This window comes from Xiphophorus hellerii, chromosome 4 (assembly GCF_003331165.1).
Source record: "Xiphophorus hellerii strain 12219 chromosome 4, Xiphophorus_hellerii-4.1, whole genome shotgun sequence".
Taxonomy (NCBI): Eukaryota; Metazoa; Chordata; class Actinopteri; order Cyprinodontiformes; family Poeciliidae; genus Xiphophorus; species Xiphophorus hellerii.
In genome coordinates, this window is record NC_045675.1 from 32037576 (window position 1) to 32058566 (window position 20991).

Genomic DNA, 20991 nt, shown 5'->3' on the forward strand with positions numbered 1-20991 from the left:
TTACACGGCAAGAGAGTCGCAGTTGGTTTTTACTTCATGAATGTGCTTTGATATAAACCAGTGGTTCCCAAAGTTGGGCTTTGGGGCCCCACAGGCCATCCTGAACATGGATATTTGGGGGTCTTTACATGCCCTTCAGAAATGAATGAAAATGCCAAAAAAGACGTCAGGAAACGATTAGCATTTTAACAATATAAAAGGTGACAGGACTTGAAAATAAATGAAAGCAATAAATGAAATGAATGCAACATTTAATAGTAAATAAACTGGCTGTGGATGCAGATTGTGTTGTCTCTGTTTGGATCACGGCCCTCTTACATTTTCGTTGTGTGGGTCTGATGCTGGAACATTTAGGAAGCACTGATCCAAATATTGAGATTTGTTCCAGGGTCGTCCTGAACCTCTGCTCCACTTTCACATTTCTTTTTCTGTCTTAAACAGATTTTCTTCCAGGCTAATATTAGCTCCATCCTTCTTCTAATTAAGTCTGACAAACGTCTCTTTTCCTACTAAGTAAAACCATTCCCACAGCATTTCACCATTGGGATGGTGTGGTTAGAGCAATGTGTAATATGAGTTCCACACAGGGTTCTTTGGCATTAAAAATATATGCCAAAAATGTCACTTTTAATCTCATCTGACCAAAGTGCTTAGCGAATGTTTGCTGTGTGCCTTACATGCTTGTGTCAGACAGCAAACTGGATGTTTTTCTATTCTTTTTTCTTTTCTCACTTTTGGAGTTTTTTTGAAGACCACAATCAGTATTTGTGCTGTTAACAGATTGCTTTGTTGAAGCCGCAGCGGGAGGCCGGGTTTATCTTCTGAGCTGTTTTTCTGATTGAGTCTCTGATGGGCCAACCTTTCAGGTAACCTGCCATGTCTTGGTAGGTTTACAGCGATGCCGTATTCTCTCGTGTTTTCAGGTGGTGGACTGAACACTGCTACATGAGATGTTCAGACCTTGGGGTTTGGTGTTATAGCCTGACTCTGCTTTAAACTATCGCAGCATGTCTGACCTGTCGGCCGTGTTATTTGGGTTTTATGATGCTCTTTGTTCGCTGATGTTCACCGATGGCTTTACACCACAAAGGATCAAACTCTTGACAAAGCGGGTTACTTCTGAAGACACGTGATTGTGACGCCTTCTATTTTGGGTTATCATTATAAAGAGAACAGAATATGTAAAATGCTCCCTGAAAGTTGAATTCTGAGGAAAGAGATTTACGTAACGGAATTTGGATTAAGGCTGTAGCATAAGAAATATTGGGGAATTTGAAGCGACGTCAATACTTCCCAGATGCCCTGTTTGCTTTCCTCACTGTTTGAAATCCACATATTTTTCACTGTTAAGCTCTACTCTGAACTTATTCCCCTGAACCTCTGAGCAGTGGCATAACAGCAACAGGTACTGCTGGACTTACAACACTACGCATTTGGAAAAAAAAAAGTGTTGAATTTTCTCATTATTTGCACACTCCTCTCAGGTTTCAGTACACTGCTAATTGTTGTTTACTTTTCTCGTTTGCAGTGTTTCAAAGTACATCTAAGGATTTCTTTTCCCCCACTCCCATTATTAATTCCTCTCCCCTGACTCATGGGATCTCTGCTGCTGTCAGAAAAGCCTCTTTTCATTACTTATGCTTGCGAAATAATTAGTTGTGGATTTGCTCAGCTTGCACATTTCCCTCACATGACGAGCGGCATCCATCATTACCTGATGTACGGCACGGCTCACTCTGCTCGGAATCAAATTCTCTTTAGAGGAATAGGATGTGGCTGAATGATTTTTCTGATTTCAGAGTTAGCGTTATGGAGAAGGAGACAGAGAGGGGCGGATGATGCTCTGGGAAGACGAGAGCAGAGCAGAGGCCTCGCAGTAGCAGATAAAAGGATTTCTTTGTGTTCTAAAAACAAGAGGAAGAGCTTAAATCATGCTCTCAAAAACCCGAGGCAGCAAGGGGAAAAGCAGGTTCACACATTTAGTCCTCTTGTGTAGCAAAGTCTTTATAAAACTGAATATCTCCGCCATATTGTTAAAAATATATTATGCACACAGGATCTGTTTCAGAAAAGTTTTCATCCATATGTACCCGCAAAAATCCGTCCCCGAGCTGTAAACATGCCAGACCCACAGGGGGCAGTGTAGTGCAAAGCTAGAACGTTTCAGCCAATCGGAGTCCTTCAGGGCAACCTTGAGTTTCTGTTAAGAATTAAACATGGCTGCATGGAGGTTCATTTGTGTGGACAGATATAGAAGTTGAACTACTTTTAAATAGCAAATTAGAACTCAAAGTTAATAACACACTAAATGATTAGGAATCATGTCAAAGCAAATAAGTGGATAAATAGATTTTTTCACAGATTATCTGTCTCATGGTATACTTTCACAGTTTGGTGACAGTTTTACCAAATATGTGAAAAACCTTTTTCTTTTGTAAACGCTACACACTGCCACTTTAAGTAAAGGGGGGAAAAAATCCATGTGCAAAAACATGTATGAGTAAATAGGTAAAAAGGGAATTTTTTTATTTAAAAAAAAAACCCTTCAAACTGCACTTGATTTTCATGAGTGAAACTTATATTTCCACTGTTCAATTTGCTCTTAGTATCAGGTACGTTAGCAACTTTTCCCTGACTTCCTTAGGAAGTCACCTATTAATGTTCTTTGTTTAATAGGGCATCTGTTGTTGCCAAGTGGCGTAGATTAGAAGTCAGAAAGCTCAGGTGTCAGACACCTGTGTGCTCACGCTGTCTAAAGTCACTCAAACCCTGTTAACCTCCAGTTCAGTCTGTAATCATTTCAGGAAAATGGTAAACTTGCCCTTTGAAAGCAGAGCGTAGGTTTAATGACTCCTCGAGCATCCTGGGATACAGAAAGCTTCCAGAATTTATTATTTTTTCTGCGTTTGTGTGCATAGGCGTGTGCGCGTGCGTGCACGGATAATGTTTAACTGTAGCCATTTCCAGGATTTTATTTTTCCTTGTGGAGCTTTAGAGTAAACACTCATTGATTTTCAGTGCCGGGGATTATGAAAATATTCTACTTATAGCATTACTTACACCCTTCTTGACATTCTAAATCCCATTTCAAGAACAAATGTGGAATGCAATAAGGAAGCTCAAAGAAAGCACTAGTTAAATCTGCCTGACTGGGATTAAGTCTCTCTCTCTCTCATTCTCTTTCTCCCTCTCTCTCTCTTTTGCTTTTCCAATATTGATAGAAAGGTAAAAATAGAGTAAACAAAAAGTCCTTGAGATGTCCAGGCCCCACAGACCGAGCCCATATAAAACCACAGTCACACGGTTCATTCAGTGCGTACAGCAGGCTGAGACAATAATATTACACACTCTGCAGTTTGCAAAGTTGATTTCTGCTCAGTCTTATTCTGCAACAGGATAAGAGACAATCAAATTCTTCTTTTGTCTGTTTTCACATCTCTGCACCCTCCAGAGTAAATTCATTATTACTTCAATTTAAAGAAAGAAGGAAAACAATCTGTCTTGGAATAATAAGTGAAATTCACTTTGCTTCTTCCACTTGTCTAACACAAGTCGACACTAAGACAGAATTATTCTGCGGGAGGAACATCACAGTTGGAGATGGTTGAACTGTTTAATTAATCACATTAGTCTAATTAAAAATACATTTTCTGCATCTCTACACATTCCTTTCTGACATGCAATCATGGCTGAAGCAATGTTACAAAAAAAAAACCTAGAATTCTAGAAATTGACAATTTTGAGTCAGAAACAAATTTATACTTACTTATACTTATCCAGCAACCCAGAATTCCAGAGGATACTTACTTACTTACTTATTACTTACTTACTTATTTAGCAACCCAGGACAGGGATTAGAACAAACCTAGAATCCAGAAAAACTACCTCATATTCTTTAGATTCCTATCCTTCCAACACAGAAAATAAATTAGACCAGAGGACACTTACTTATACTTATCTATGAGCCCTAGTTTATGTAGTTTATACACTTTGGATCAACATATTTAGACTACTTTTTAGACTCCTGTTTTTCCAACCCAGAAATGCAATTAGAACAGAGGATACTTATCTAGCAACCCTGAATAGGAGCACCTGGCTTATATCTAGATCAACATTAGATTATTTTTCTTCTCTTGCTCTTTCCTTTGGTTTGTTATTTTGTTTGTATTTCCTTTTAATTCTTGTAAAGCATTTTGTATTGCCTTGTTGCTGAAAATGTGCTATATAAATAAAATTAACCTTTACTTTATTGATAACTTTATCTGCCTGGTGTAAAAATAATTAGATCTAATCTGTGTATGAAAGTAAGAGCAAAAGCCCTTCTATCTGCTCAGCATCCAAAACCGGGAAAAAAAAAATCTGTCCAAAGATGCAACGCCTCAACCAGAAAATATGAACAAAAATCTTTAAAAAATAAGAACAAATCAGAACTAATGCTCTCATTATTCCAGAACAACATGAACTAAAAAAAACATAGTTCCAAAGTAAATCTTGTGAAGGTCACACCGCTGCAGATCTTCTTGTTTTACCCCGAACTAAACTGATACTAAAAACCAAAATGTGCATGGCTAGGTAAAACACCAGGTTTGCCATAAATCTGATTGGCTAAAAACAGAAACAGCTAGTCGTCGTCATCACAGCAACATCAAACACCAACGTTGGATTTGGCACGTTTTGTTTTGTGAAGCTTCTTTCCGTCGGTATCACTGGATTTGCAGTCGATCTCTTTTTATTGACAACTGATACTCTAGGTGAACATGCAAAAACAGCAGCTATTGGTGAAGGAGTTACGCTGCAGTCTACTGCACGCCTGTTTAGAATAAAGATGTGAGCTTTTTCTTGCTTCTTTTCCTCCTCAGACAGTCAGGGAGGAAAAGAAGACACAATGAAGCGGTTGGGCTGGAAGTTTGATCTGAGCAAGCACGTCACTCATTGGGCAGGAATTCAGCTGTGGTGTCTGGAAAATGTTTAAGTTCTATTTAGTGGTTAGTATGCTGATTAAGATGTAATCTATGTAGAATTAGCCCATATATTAGATGTAGCTTCACATCCTGTTTGAGCTGCATGTGCAGATGCTGCAGCCGCCTCGCTTTGGCCGTCACCGCAGGCTTTAAACGCTTCTGCTGGGTTTCCTACTTTTAGTTAATAAACTTTCCAAGCTTCACACTGTTTAATCACTCTACTCCTCACAACAGTATACAATGATGAACAGGATATTTCTTTCCCCCCTCCCCTCCCACCTGCATGTGTAAATGCTAAACCCACAGGCAGGAGAGAGACTCTGCAGCGGCTCCAATAAGCCTGTGGGAAGGAGAAAGCAGGAGTGTGTTGTGAGGTTGGATCAAAGCCAGGTGCAAAGGCTGACATTCTGTATTAGAAGTTACAATCCTTCTTCCCCCAGCCCTCCTGACTGTGTCTCTGTCTGCCCATGTCCTTGTTTCTCCCTGTGGACCCACTGATGGGAGTTGACATTTGCCTCAATCCCTCTCGCTGTATCCGCTGAGCCGGTTCTGAGCTTCCAGTCTTGTCTCCTAATGTTCTGGCTCTGACTCTCTCCTTTCTCTTGCTGACCTAATCATCCTGCCATCCTCGTTTTCATTTACAACACACCTGATCCTGCTGCTGGAGAGTAAACAGCAGCATTTGCATGATATGGAAAAACAAGTAGGAGATAAATAATTAGAGAAGTTTCTTTTTTTTTTTTTAAGTTGGAGCTTTAATAGAACTCTAGAGTTTTGGTCTAAAACGTCTGGTTGGTATGCAGAGGTGTGAATGTGCCATCAAACTCTCATTGGGACCAAAAAGGCAATCTCTGGTTTGCCTAAAAACCTCTGACTCAGTTTGGTGCAAGTGAACTCTGGTGCAGTTTGAATGTCTAAATGAACGGCAAGCAGACCAGAGACCGCTCAAAAAGTAGGAAGTGGACTACAACCCAGAGCATCATGGGTAAATTCATATCTATACTGATTAACATCATCATGGATTTTCTGAACTGGGGTTCTCTGGTAGAATCTCAACCAGGCCAATCAGTGAACAGACAGGAGACGTCTGAACAATGAGTGTGGTTTCCTGTGCTGTTTTAGAATACTGGGTAGTAGTCTGCCATTTTGGGTCTATACAATTCAAATTCAAATATATTTTATTAATCCCAAAGGGAAATTAAATGTTGTAACTCATTAATTTAGATTCTTCAAGGATTTAGATTCTTCAAACATTCTAGAAATAACCTCCCTGATACTCTGAGGTCACCACAATCCAGTCACTAAACATTTTGGTTCACTTAGTTATTTTTATTGAAATTTCTTGTTTTGTAACCCTTTGAGATTTCAAGTTGTGAAGAATGTTACAATTACAATAATGTATTATTATTATTATTATTACAAATGTTGTAGTTTATAAATGGCAGTGGAGGAAGTGAATGAAGCCGTTCAGTCTGTGTTGGCCACGTCTCCACATATTGAGTTAACATTAACAGCCTCGTTCAGATCGGCTCTTCTCTCTTCACAATGGAGGATGGTTTTTTACATTGCAGGCAATTTCTGCTATGCTTCATAACATGGAAGTTACGTATTACATACATCATGGGAAAACATCAGCAATTGGGTAATATTTAAAACTTCAACAGAGTCCACACCTCCAGGAACAATCATTTCTCAGTCCAGAACCTCTGAACGAATCACAGCGTAGAACAAAGAGCTGCTTTTAACCAGGCTACAAAAAGATGTTCTACATAGAACTCACTGAGGTGTGTCGAATACATGTGCACAACAAACGTTTTTTAGATTTTTATTAGTTAATAATCTTGACTACATTTTCTACTTTTGTCCATTTTACTGCTAATACTACCACTACTTAGTAATGGACTACCTCATATAATGCTAATAAAATACTGATGTTTGCATAACAAAAATACTTTTGTTACAAAAACTACTATGACACACAACATGTGTAAAAATATTGGAGACCAGTAATGCATTCGTCCTGTCTGCTTTCTACAGACATCACTGCCAAGGAGTTCATGGAGCTCCGAGGGAAGCAGCGTAGCCGCTACGAGCTGCTGGTGGACTTCCTGTCGGAGATGCTCTCCGTCCCACCGGGGGAAGTTAACATCTTCAGCCTCCTGGACGTGAAGGAGCGAATGCTGGACGTCCGCTTTGCTGTGAGCGCCGGCCCTTCCTTCCTGCAGCCGGAGAAAATGCACGGCTACCTAGCCGCCCACAAACAAAAGGTAGGTCACTTTGTACGTCTCGCAGGCTTTCATCCATGCCGACAGTCCTGGTAAACACAATAAAGTCTTGTCAGCTTGATTGTTTTGTCGGGGTCTCTGCTCTCACTGGGCTGACGGCTCTGCCTCCTGAGTGGCACTCACATAATCTAGTCAACTGCACTGAGTAAGTGCACTTTCCACCTGTGGGTGTCGGTGCGACCGAGCCTTAAAAGCGGGGTTGTGCTCTCTGTTTGAGCTGATGTTTGTTTGGAGCTGCGGTTGTACCTGCGGGGCGCTGCGGTTCAGCTGGCAAAGTGCTTCTGCAGCAGCCATCAAGGTTGCTGGTTTGATTTCCAACCACTGCAAGTGTCAAAGTGTCTTTTACCATATTGACTAAGGTCACGACCTCAGTTTCCCTAACCCTATAACATGCTGACTTACACATGGTACTGACTTTGTTTGGGTGGACCTCATGTCAGTGTAATGCGGTAAAAAGTTTATATGTTGAGCAATCGAGAGATGAAAAGGATCACTTCATTTAAATGAAAGGAAAAAGAAAACATGAATTCGTTCACACAGGAATAATTATTTGAAGTTTGGGTTCAAGTAAATGTGGCTCCATTTGTAACTTGTTGATTCTGGTTGACAGTTTCACCCTCCCGCCAAACAGGGGGCAGTAATGGTAGGTTTTGTCTGCTTCGTTTTAAAGAGAGCATATGTTTTGAAGGATTTTTCATCTATTGCTCATTTTGATTGTTGCCCTCGGTTGCATAAAGTAAGTTCCTGTCTGTCCAGTAACTTTTGCTGTTCCAGTAGTTCCTTCAAAGCTGCAGTAGGTAAGTCTTATGAAAATAAATATTTTTTACATATTTATCAAAACTGTCATTTGTTCTAACAGTAGAACATGAGACAGATAATCTGTGAAACAATCGATCTCCTCTGCCTCCTCCTTGTGGTCCAACAGCCACCTGCAGAAGTACACTGCTCCCGACCAGAAACAACCAATCAGAGGCAGGAAGAGGGTCTTACAGGATCAATCATGCTCATGTATGCACGTCTCACTTAAGAAATTTGGATGAAAACTGCATTTAACAATAATAAAAAAGTGGCAAATATACTATAAAAAGTTTGAAAAGCAAAGTGCCTCTATTGGCTGATTTTGTACATATATTTTATATAATTAAACACTCATTTTTGTCCTTGTGCTGCTGTTTTCTTCCCAAACTAGACAAGAAAACATAGTGGGTATATCAGGGCTTAGCAGTAGATAAATTGTAAAACATGTAGCCTTTCACTTCCTTTCTTTTCCGGACAGATCATCCATATTTCCTCTGACTTTCATTTCATTTACGTAAACAAGACAATGACGTAAACGGGATTAGAGCGTCCCGTCGTTTCACCTGATTGAGAACCAGACGGTAGTAGGTGGATTTTTTTTTTAAGTGCGTGTCAGTGCACAACTGGGAAGCGAAGGAAACAGTTTTAGGAGCATAAAGCAGCATGACTGCAAAAGTGCACAACGGTCAGTGCTGGTATTGAATGTGCATCCCCGTCTGAGAATGGCAGCGCGGTGAGAACAGCCCTTTCAGCCAGCAGCAGCAGGTAATTCTCCCTGAGGATTCGTCTGAGACCGTTTGAACCTGAGTGATGACCCAGATCTGCTGCTGGCCACGCACAGGCTGCACCCGCCTGACCGGCTGCAGCCCGCAAAGAAGACCTGGGATAACTTTTCTCTGAGTTGAACAGACTGGTTACCGTGCCGACACGCATCCTGAACTTCATAGAGAGCTGTTAACATTAACATCTAATAGATTGTGCAGATCTGCTGGCCATAGCAGAGAGCATGTGAACTTAAATGCTGATTCAAAAGCATCTACAGAAAGAATGCAGTTAATTTTAATACATGTTATTAGTTAAACATGGTACGTTGTTCTCTGTGGGTTCTATTTAATAGTTCGTGGAAAGAATCGGTATAGATGAGGTTTTCTGTCTCCTTAATCATTTGACTGTGGCAGTGTAGCATCTTGAGCTCCAGCTTCACATATTACCTAATATTTTAGTTCAAATTTCTAGTGTAAATATTTTAGTAGATTTGAAATAAGTCAAAATAAGATGTATGCCCTTGTTTTAAGTCAATAATTCCCTAACATTGATAAAAGAATACTAGTTCCACTAATGCCATATTATTTCACTTATAGAAAAAAATGTCTTGTTACAAGAGAAATAATGTGCTAGTGGAACTAATAGTAAGATATTTGCACTAGAAACTGGACCACAAATATTTAGTAAGATTATCTGTTTTAAAGTGAACGGTGAGCCTCAAAAATTGAAGTGAAACTAAAAAGCTGTGCCCATGAATAAACACTAAAATATATTGTTCCCAAAAGAAAAAGTTTTCAAAGCAGCACTGATGTTCAGTGGAGAGATGTCTTGTAAAATCGTGGAATCCTTTGGGACACCGTTGGCATCTTATTTGTGTTTGTTGTATTAATATGTCCAATTTCAGTGTTCATTAATGTAACATCTATCCATGGCAATCTGAAGCTCCACCACGTTTTTGTCAAAATTGTTGAGTCAAAAGGAAATTAAAGAGAAAAAACTGAAATCAAGCAAATGAAATAGTCTGTTTTGCAGAAAATGGTTTTTAATTCATTGTAAACTCAAACCTTTTTTTTCCACTTTGTAGCAGAAATCAGGTAATATAGTGGTTACCTCCTCCACTACACATTCATACAACTAGTAGCAAACTTGTTCAGAGGACAAATATATTAAATTTCTTTCTAGCTCTTGAATGCCTCTCCCTTTACCGGTGCCATCCTGGGCAACTGCCCATATCAAAAACCGCCACTGTATTCACATTTTCAAAAAGCTGTTTCAAACCCAACATGTCTGAAGATTCTCAGTTTTCCAGGTTTTATTCTATTCAGGAAGGTTTAAAGGAAGTCATTTTGGTTGAATTATTAATCCATGCCCCTCTCCATTCATTTCCTATGAGACCTCTGTTACTGTCTGTGTCATGAAGTGGTGGTGTGAGGTGGTGAGGCAGACGCTGTAGACCCAGGTTGAAGTGAAAGATGATAATTTTAATAATAAGTCATGCTCCAAAACAGTCCACAAAGTTCTGGCGGCACGGCTGAGCAGAAGCCAGGGCTCACACCGGTAGCAACAGAAATTATACTTGGCAAACAAACAGGCAGACAGAAATGACGCAACACGCGACGAGGATCCGACCAAGACACAGACACACAGGTGTCTAAATACACGGGAGGGTAATCACAGAAACGAGACACACCTGGGAAACAATCAAGGGGAAGACAGGACAACACGAAGACTCAGGGACACAGGAAACTCAAAATAAACCCACAGAAAAACACGGAACACGACAGTCTGCTGTCAAGATGTTCACATTTTGCTGTCATTCGTTGCTCCGTGTGTCGAGTCCATAACACTGACCGTTCCAGTATATGTGTATATATTTAGAGCTTTGGCTTAATTACTGCTCTATGTTATTTCAGCAAATTGATTTTTTTTGACTTAATGATTAATCAATGACTAAACTAATTGACACCTGATCTGCTTGTGTATAGTTTTAGACACTGGAAGTGGGATTGAGTCAAACTTTATTCCTCGCCATCAATGGCTTTATAAAGCTTTTGTATCTGTTTCCTCCACTTTTAGTGTTGAAATTTTCAGGTTAAGGTTTAAATGAAATATCCATACAAAGCGAGGTCTGTCAGATGGAATTTCTTGTTTCAGAAGTCTGAGGAATCGCCTGACCTCCTACTAGCGTGAGCCTTCAGGAGGTCATCCTCCCAGGCTGCATTGTCTCCGTTCCGCCGCCCAGAGACACGCAGGCGGAGCTGGTGTCCTGGGATGGGCTGATGAGCCACACACTGTTTGCATTTGCATGTCTGTTAGGGGGTAGAAACAGTCAAACCTGGTTATGATTGCACTGGTCAGTTCAGGTGAATAACCACAGTCAGCCCTCAGCCTTTGAGCCTTTCCTCCCGTTTCATACAGCTATCTTCAAGGATGACAGAAAGAGTGGAGCGGCAGCCGGGGAAAAACGTGCGCGGATAAAAATTGAGGAGAGTGGCGTGGAGAGACAAGCCCGGACTGAGGAAGAGAAAGATGGGAGAGCACAGAGGTAGAAACTTTCAGGTGTGATTTGTGAGGAGAGCACAGAGCATTTCATCTGAATTCAGCCAGGTTCTCTGGAGAAGACATTGATCAGAATGAGATGTGAAGCGTGGCGAGGGGGGAGGAATGGAACGAAAGGAAAGCGGTGCAGAAGATGAAGCAGTGTTTATTATTAATGTGCTCAGTTCTCCAGTAATGGCTCAGAAGTAGATTGATATAAAAAAGAAGACCAGATTCTCTCCGTCCTTCTGTTTCTGCCTGCTGGAGCTCAGAACTGGGTCTGGTCCGTTCCCTCTGGGCTCTCACTCCAAATCTATTTACCTGACATTAAACTTTGATTCTTTAAAAAAGAAAAAAAAAAAACATAAATAAAAAATGATGTTACTGATGTTCATCCTGTTAATTAACGCTGCCCAGGTTAGGATGTTAGGATATAATGTAAAATAAATGTAAAATAAATAATAAAACATCACATCGTTCAGAGCACAAAGCGTAGAATTAGACTGAATAAATTCTGCTGCCTTATTTTGTGTGACAGAAACATGCATCCATGTATACAGAGCAATTTATTAAATTAGAACATAATGGAAAAGTCCATTTATTTCAGGAAGGAATAACACATGAAAGAGATTGATTACACACAAGTGGGTGTGTGAAAGGGGCTGCACAGTGGCGCAGTTGGTAGAACTGTTGCCTTGCAGCAAGAAGGTCCTGGGTTCCCAGCCTGGGGAACATGCAAACTTCTGCTTGGAGTTTGCATGTTGTCCCTGTGCATGGTGGGTTCTCTCCGGGTTCTCCAGCTTCCTCCCACAGTCCAAAAACATGACTGTCAGGTTAATTGGTCTCTGTAGGTGTGCATGGTTGTTTGTCCTGTCTGTCTCTGTGTTGCCCTGCGACAGTGGGTGACCCCGCGTCTCGCCCGGAACGCTGGCACCAGCACCTCCCAACGCCACTAGGCAAGGGTGTTAGAAAATGGATGGATGGGTGTGCTTTCTGTTATTTATGATGATTTTCCACTTACAGCTAATGAAAATATGACATTTAAAATGAGAATATTACACCAAACCAATAAAAACTATCTTCCCTGGGCTACATGTAAAGTTTATTAATTACCTGCTTCAGTGATGTTATTTCCGAACTTTTAATCTGACTAGCGACCTGCATATGGATCCATATTCTAATTTATTGGATGTGACTGTTTAATGGACAGAACACAGACTAAAAAATGGATGTTAGCCAATGACCTCTTTGTTGTAGAAAAGTTTCCTCCAGCTGTACAGTTAATCTTTTACAGTTGGAGTGTGTGGGTTGAGTCTCCTAGAGTATGAGATGTACTGCTGAGGAACATTGCAACAGCAAAAGAAGAAACAACCAAACATCCATTTCCCTTTTTTTTCTACTATTTTTATATCCAACACAATTCCAAATGGACAGTGTGTAAATTATTCAAGAACATTTAGAGATCGTTCGACACCTCAGGGTGTCTACATCCTCGCGCCTGTCCTACAGGCAGCTTTTTAAAGAAAATTAAGCTACTTTAATGATTTAAATATGACTGCACCACAAAGCAGGACTTGCTGGTAAATCAATTAGTTGCTGAATCTATGGCCTTGGCTGAAAGTTACTGTGTTAAACCAGCTGCTGTTTCTACTGCTGACAGCCAGAGATGACATCAACAGATTTCTGTCTGCTGCGGAGTTGGCTGATGCGTGACCGAAAGCTTTCCTGGAGTATTAAAAAAAAAAAAAAAAAGATGAGGTCTGCTCACTTTTGACGAAAAACTGAACATAAGCCGTCAATCAAGAAGTGACTCCGACAAGTTAAGTTTATTAGAATAGCACGTTTCAGCAACAGGGCGGTTCAAAATGCTTCGCAGCATGAGGACATAATGCAGTAACCAATTCTGAAACCAGCAACAAACATTACATTTTGTCAAGTGTCATCATCAAAATCATCAAACAAATACGCATCAAATATATTGATAGATGATCTATATACTACTAATCAAAAGCAGCTCTAAACAACTGGGGTTTTAATCAAAATTTCAAGAAAATAGAAAACCTGAGAGGTCTGGAAGGTTGATGCAACAGCAGATCATTAATGTATTCTGGTGCTAGGCCGTTCAGTGATTTATAGACTATCAACAGTATTTTATAGTCTATTATATCAGTGGAAAGACTTTAGAACTTTCCACTGTTGTTGGGTGATGTGCTCTAGCTTCCTGGTTTTAGTCAGAACACCAGCAGCAGTGTTCTGGATCGACTGCAGCTGGAGGATTGATTTTTTTTAGACATGTGAGACATTGTTGCAGTAATCAGTGTGATCACCGATAAACACATGGATGAGTTTCTCTAGATCAGGGGTCTCAAACTCAATTTACCCGGGGGCCGCTGGAGGTAGAGTCTGGGTGAGGCTGGGCCGCATTTACACACACGGTCTCCTCAGCCGAACCTTTCTGATTGCCTATTACCATATTTGGCCGTAGTCAGGCGCTGTAACAGCGGTAATTGTGTAGTGTCTCTTTAAGATACTCTAGTATTGCTAATGATGTCAGAAGTATGCACCACGGCTTCTCTGTAGAGAGCGTGGGAGAAACGTGCTAGACGGACATGTTAGCTCCCTAACTTTTTAGTAATGTTACGGGTTGTTTGGACGCTGCTCAATTTTCATGTCTGATAATATAGCAGCCGTTCAACCGGCTTTGTAAGGTTGATGAAGAGCGTATTTATTAAAGGACAACACTGTGGAATTCCCAGTACCAGTGTGGTTGTGATGTCCTGACGAATCTGCCGCCTCCTCTCCTCCCTTAAACACAACCCAAGCGTTACAGCGCCTAACCTCAAGTTATTATCTTTGGACCTAAAGAGGAATGATCTAGAGTTGTAGATCTATAGTAGAGTCAACACACAGCTTCAGTTATTACAGACAGAAACTAGAGATTTGGGCTGAAATCTGGGTGTAGTGATGAACTCTGACCTGAACCTTCAGAGCCACATAAAGACAGCTACAGAATATTTCCAGGATTAGAGGACTAATGTCTCAGCAATATCTAGAGTAGGGGTCTCAAACTCGCGGCCCGCGGGCCAACTGCGGCCCTCGGGACGATAGTTTGTGGCCCCGCCTTAATATGAAAGTTTAATGTTAGTGCGGCCCGCGAGTTTGATATAATTGGCACTTTTCAGTGTCGTGTGCGGAGCTGAACGAACTTACCAATCACGGTGGAGTATATTGCTCTCGGGGGCGGGACATCGGCCGGGCCTATTTGCATTTTCTATTTGTCATTATTTGCATGCGGTACATGCGCAATTTCCGCGGCCGCTCCCGCTTCACGTGCTTCAGCATCCAGTCTAGACCCGGAAGTTGCTGATCAGTGTAACGTAATTAAGGTTAGTTTCTGTTTAGCTGAAGAAAGTTACTGATTTGTTCTAAGCGTCTGTTCAGTGATTGGATGGGATCAGAGTCACCTGACAACACAGAGCGCTGTGTCATCTGTGTAGCTATGGTAACTTATCTCATTACTTCTCACAATGTGAACTATCAGAATGAAGCAGCTATTAAACTCCAGGATAGAACTTTGTGGTGCCCCACATGTCACTTCTGTTCACTCTGATGAAAAGTTTCCTATTGAAACAAAGAAGAAGTCAAGTACTTTACCAGAGAGTCTCCAGTCTCTGTCTTGGTCAATAGTGTCTTCTACAAAAAAGAGCAGAGGTTTTATTGATATACATATTTAAGCGACTTCATAATTATTGACAGTTCATTCATGAGTGAATCACTTTGTTCAACATGGCCTTCTTTCATCTGCAAATTAATTTCCTGTCTGGCTGCACATTCCTTTCACATCATCAAAGTTGAAAGAAGGCAGTGAATTAATACATTCAGCTTTGATTTGCCTGGACAGCAAAAACATTAATGATGCAGGCAGGTCACACTTAGGGAAGCCTCAGATGGGGGAAAAACACTTTAAATCAGCAAATATGCGGCATATCACTTACATGTTTAGTATAAAACATCAGTCAGCAAAAAGCGTGACCTATATAAACAGCCCTTATCACAATTACAGTCGCTATTTCAGCAGAGCCGAGTGAGGAAGTGTTGCTCAGCCTGTGCCGTCATTTCACACTGCATAAAGTCCATTCAGTCCAGAACATTGAGCATAAGCTGACCTGCTTTCATTTCCACTTTTTCCTCACACTGAATGTGTCTGTGTGGACGTTATCACCTAAAGTCAGCTCAGCGGAAACATACATGTGCTGTGTGGCCTCTACAAGCCAATGGCAGGACATCTTCATGCGTACACCACACACAGCACACACTCAGTTTCCACTCAATTTTCCTTTCCACAGCGTTATCGCTCCCCTCAACCTTGAGGGTCATAAATTCCTCCCTGCCTGACCACCATGTAGCCCACTTTTCCGGACTATTGCACGAAAAACCACTGCACAGATTTTTTTTTTTTTTTTTGCTGTGGACTGCTTAGTGTACAGCACATGCTGCTGTGTGGCCACTTGCAGATTTTTTCAGTTTTTTTCACACCTAAAAGTTTCAGATTATTAGGAAAATGAAATATCAGATAAAGATAACTTGAGTAATTTAAAATGTAGTTGTCAAATGAGGATTTTACAGTAAAAGTCATCCAAACAAACCTAGTTCTATGGAAACAGAAAGTGCCTCCACTTGTTAAATCACTAATTAGCTTATTAATCACACTTTTCATTAATCTTTTTGCGTCCAAAGTAAGACATTTTGGACCAAAATTCTTCCACAGTATAGAACTCATCCTCAGCTGTTGCAGTGAAACTTTTTCAACTTGATGCAAAGTGAAGCTGAATCTTTTTTTAAAACTGAATTTTTATTTACTTAGGTAAATTTTTATAGTGTATCAAAGTTAGTTTGATGATCTGTAACATTTATGAAAAAAAGAAAAAAAAACTTTTTCACATGGGATGTATAGACGGTTGAACACAGATATTTATGTAGACAAAATTAAATTAAAAAATAAAAAATCGCCAAACACAGATTCAGATTGTCATTGACCACATAGTTGCGCAATTTGACATATTAAAAATAAATTCATCTCATTTTCTGATAAAAAAGTTGTGGCAATAGGATGATGTGGTTTTTCGGCCATATTAAAACTGGTTTATCTCGCAAATAAATGTGTGATGGGAAACACTTTGTTCACATCACACAAGTCACATGATCAGCAACCGGACATTGCCGCTGGTGTAAACCACCAAGAAGAAGACGACAGGAAGTAGCTGGAGGATCACGGCGCGGTGTGTTTTTTAATAACTCACATCATGACCAAACTTATTCATGTGTGATTTTAATTATGCTTCTTATTTAATGGAAACACTGCAATAGTGGAATTGTGTGTTTTTTTGTTTTTTTTACATTAGCGGTATATCAACACTGTAAAGGAAACACCGTTACTGTGTGAAGTTAAATCAGACCAAAACCTTTCACCCAAGTCATACATTTAAAAGACAGTTGTCCCGGATACTGACCAAATGGATGTAAAACTTTTGAATTCAAAGAGAGTTACAAAAGAAATACTAAAAATATGTTCCTGCATTTAATTTTTTGGCATTTAGCAAATATAATTAATTTTGTTGATTTTAACTAAGTTAAAACAAGAAAAGTTTGGTCTGATTTACCTTCAGACACTGAAAAAAAAAATGTGTGTGTGTCTTTTTATTCAGTGAATGTAAATATCTGGTTAAACTGTGTTGACCGTTCATGTTGAAACCGGGCTGCAGAACTGGACAGATCTCCAGTCTGTGTCACAGTTTAACCCACATGCTGGGAGATTCCCACCATCTGTTCATAAAAACAATAAAAAAAATCTCCAAATTCTTATATTGGTTTTCATCATTGGACCTGTGTCTACTTTAAACTGCCTGTTGAAATAAAGTATATTCAAATGTCTTATGCTTATGGCTGTTACACTATAACTATTTCTTTAAGTGAAACAAACAAAAATAAAACATTTTTAATCTGAAAAGTCAAATCCCACTTCCAGCTTAACAGCTGTTGAATTGCATGCACTGACAGGCCGAGTCGTTCCCTAACAGGCCAGCCACACTTTTAAGATGGCAGGAGTCTAAATGAATGATGTCGTTCTGGTGGGTGGCTTTTTTTTTTTTCTTTCCCTGCAACATTTGAGAAGAAAAACAAGCAAAGAAGAAGAAGTGGAACTCACTCTCTCAGCGCTGCAGAGACCTGGGTTCATTACCAGACTGCAGTGCTTCTGCTTTTGTCTTTATACAATAATCCAACACAGTTGGCTGTGTGTGTGTGTGTGGGGGTGTGTGTATGTGTGTGGGCAGTCGGTGAGGGATCGCTGTCTCTGTACTATCACCCTGCTAGTAGTTGGTGCCTGTGCAAAGGAATTGTGTGAGTCTGAAAAGATAGAAGAACAAAACAAGAAGAAGAAGAAGTTGTGTTGCCTGCAGTGATAACAACCAGAGAACATATCAGTGTCAAAAAGGGGGAGAAGAAAAATGCTGTACAGCTCTTATTTAGGAGAGTACTGCCTCTGCTGCTGGAGCTCTGATAAATGATGTCTGTTGTTAGTCTCACGCCAGTTGGGTTTTGTTTCTCCTCTCTCCAGCTCCAGTCCTTCCTGCAGGTCAGCGTGTCCCAGGTCCGGGTGGACGAGTGTCCCGGTACGGAGTGCGCCGGCTCCGGCGGTTGCACCAGCGTGCTGGAGGTGCGGGACGCGCCCACGGTGGTGGACTGCGGCACCATGAGCCTGGTTTCAGTCATGGTGGAGTCCAAGGCCGTGTGCTCCTGCCCGGGACGGGAGCAGTCCCATCAGCCCTGCGCCTCGTATCCCAGAAACCCCTGCTTCAACGGAGGGCTGTGCGTGGACACGCAGCACGGCTACAGGTGGGTTCCTCAGGACCGGAGGGAGCGACACGCACACTTCTGCTCTGTCATCATCATTCTGCGGCGCAGTATTAGGGCCATGCTAAGAAAGACTAAGAAAAAAATTTTATTACAAGAGTAAACTTGTGATTTATTTACGGGAACAAAGTCGTACTATAACAAGAATAAAGTTGAACGGGAATAAAGTTAAAATTATGAGAATAAAATCATAGTATTATGACTTTGTTCTCATAATTTTATCACAAGAGTAATGAATTCTTAATGCTTTCAATTAAACAAATTTATTTCCGTAATTCCGATTTGCTAAATTTTTTGTCAGTGGGAATGCAGCGTCAGTCAAGTCTTTGTTTTCATTTCTCAATCCTCAGATTAGTTTTTTTTTTATGCATTGCGTATATTACTAGTTCACCCTTTAGTTAGGTGTCTTTTTGTGGTTGCATTATTTAAATGATTTGCAGCAGAAGAGAAAATGTTTACACTCTTAAGAAAAAGTTTCCATTAGAGGATCTTTCTAAAAGACTGACTTTGACACAGTATGGAATAGTGTAAGGGACATTTAATGCAGGGATGGCATCACTCACCATTTAATTTCCTTTTAATTTAATTTTCACTCTCTGTTTTTGTCCATGTTGTTGGATTTTGTTCTCACAGTAAAACTTGCAAAGCTCTGTGGTTGGACGCTAGGACAGTCATTCATCCAGCGGCCTGTTGTGGTTTTGAATTAAAAAATGTTTAAAGTTGGCAGGAAATTTGAAAATATCATTTGACAATTATGTGTTATTGAAAGATTAAAGAGAACTATAAAATCTTAAAAAATGCAAACATTTTAAAAAGACTTAAAGAAGTAAGCAATGCTTAGGCTGATGGGAGCACAAGTAAAGCCTGGAGGCCCACCAGGCCTATAATACACTGGGGGAAATCCTGGGTCCTACTTAGTTGCAGGTTACTGTCTCTTTAATAAATTCTGATGCTCTTGGAGTAATTAACACCTAAAATAGTTATAATTGTCAAAATGAATGACACACTTGAGTGGAGTAAAAAGACATTTCTAATGTGGTGGATGTGTATGTTTCACATCCACCACATTAGACCCTTGTCCATTACAGCATATATCAAAGGTGTGGACATTTCCAAGTTATTTTGGAAGGAGTGGCTGGGATGAAACTTTTAGATTTTTCATTAAGAGTGGAAAAACTCTCATATAACAAAGGGTTTCCTGAGATCAATTTCCTCTTTAGAGAAAAGCTGCTTTACTTATCAGTTCTGGACACATTCCACTGCTGTTCCCAGTGATGTTTGCACACTTTCATTTCCCCCTCTGCAGCCCTGAAGGGCCATTAGGAGGAATAAGCCGGGGGCATTAGGAATTAGATAAAAGCATGGTAAATAAATGAGGACGATTGTAAGCCTCCGTTGCTGATCCCGCAGCTTTTGTGGGGTCAGACTGAGGAGCAGACACAAAAGAATTCCTTAACATTTCATAAAGTGAGTGAAGAGGCAGCGCCGGCTCTCAGCCACTCAGCCATCAGGACCATTCAGCATCTTTACAGGCTGCATTCAGACAAGAGTGTCTCAGAAAGTGGAATATCTCCATGGTTTATTAAGGAGAACTGGTGGCTGTGAATGCATCTTCATCACCACTCACTGATTTCTTGTTGGACTCGGTTCATCTCAAATGTGGCCGGGTTTTGCCTTGCATCGTGTCATCACAGCGTTTCTTGGCAAGTTTCATTCTTTTTCAAAGAACCAACAAGAGACAGTGAACCTCAATGTGTTGTTCAGACCGCAGACCAGCTGGCAAGTCAACAGAACCAACATTATATGTTTATGTTGTTCTAAGTTACAAAGGTTGTTTGTTCTGTCTCTCACACACAGAGACAGAGGTGTGCATGCAGTTTAGAGTGGAAAAGATAGACAATAGTTAAAAAAGAAACAATACGATTTAGCTATCTCAACCTCTGATGTAGTTGAAACATGGTTGCAATGGCAGAATATGAAATTCTACTGAAGATTCAATCTAAAATGATGGTGGTTTAGTCTACTGCTGGTCAAAGTAAACATATGCTTTGTGTGCAGGGCCAGATGTCAGGGGATGGAGGCCCATGGGCTTGAGCTGATCTATAGGCCCCTTCCCTCTTCAACCTTTTGGAAATATTTCAAAACTGGATCTTGCTTTCAAAAAATATTTTATCTGTAGGGGTGGGACATTAGTGTATTTATTTTGATTAAATAATTACATGGAGGGGCTTGCTGTGGTGGCGTAGTGGAGAGTCTCTGTCTTTGTCTGACTTACTGTCTGTAAACCTTCTTCTTGCCTCGAAACGCTGGGAATAGGTCAGCCACCCTCTGCTGGTTACAGTTATTACTGCCGATTTTAAACAGAGCCTCGGCTTTAATAGGATAAGTTTGTGTGGGTTACATACTCACTAGCAGGATGTTTTGTTTTTCACAAGTATCTCTGACTTGAGTAAAGAAATGAAAAGAGCATTGCAAAGTCTCTATCTCAGGATGAGAGACAACAGGGCTCAGTTTGGCAGTGTTTAAAGTGGTAAAAACAGGATTGAACCAATAATTTTACATGATTCTCAAAACCTAGTTGAACATTATCCCAAAGCTTTTAACAGAAGATGGAGCCAAATAACCAAGGGGGCTCAAGGACCTGTTTTATCTTTACAGTTATCTTCCCTGGTGCAAAACTAAAAACATTATGAAAAATGAAGGACAAAGTACAACTCTGACATGCTTCTGTT

General features: G+C 40.4%; 1 protein-coding gene across 1 annotated transcript in view; it reads left to right on the plus strand.

Moving 5' to 3' along the window:
- LOC116718043 (neural-cadherin) overlaps positions 1–20991 on the plus strand; it is a 322864-nt gene that overhangs the window by 201533 nt on the left and 100340 nt on the right. Inside the window, exons 25-26 of the mRNA XM_032559667.1 lie at positions 6999–7228; positions 17964–18241. Coding sequence (XP_032415558.1) covers positions 6999–7228; positions 17964–18241 — 508 coding nt within the window. The remainder of the gene's footprint in view (positions 1–6998; positions 7229–17963; positions 18242–20991) is intronic.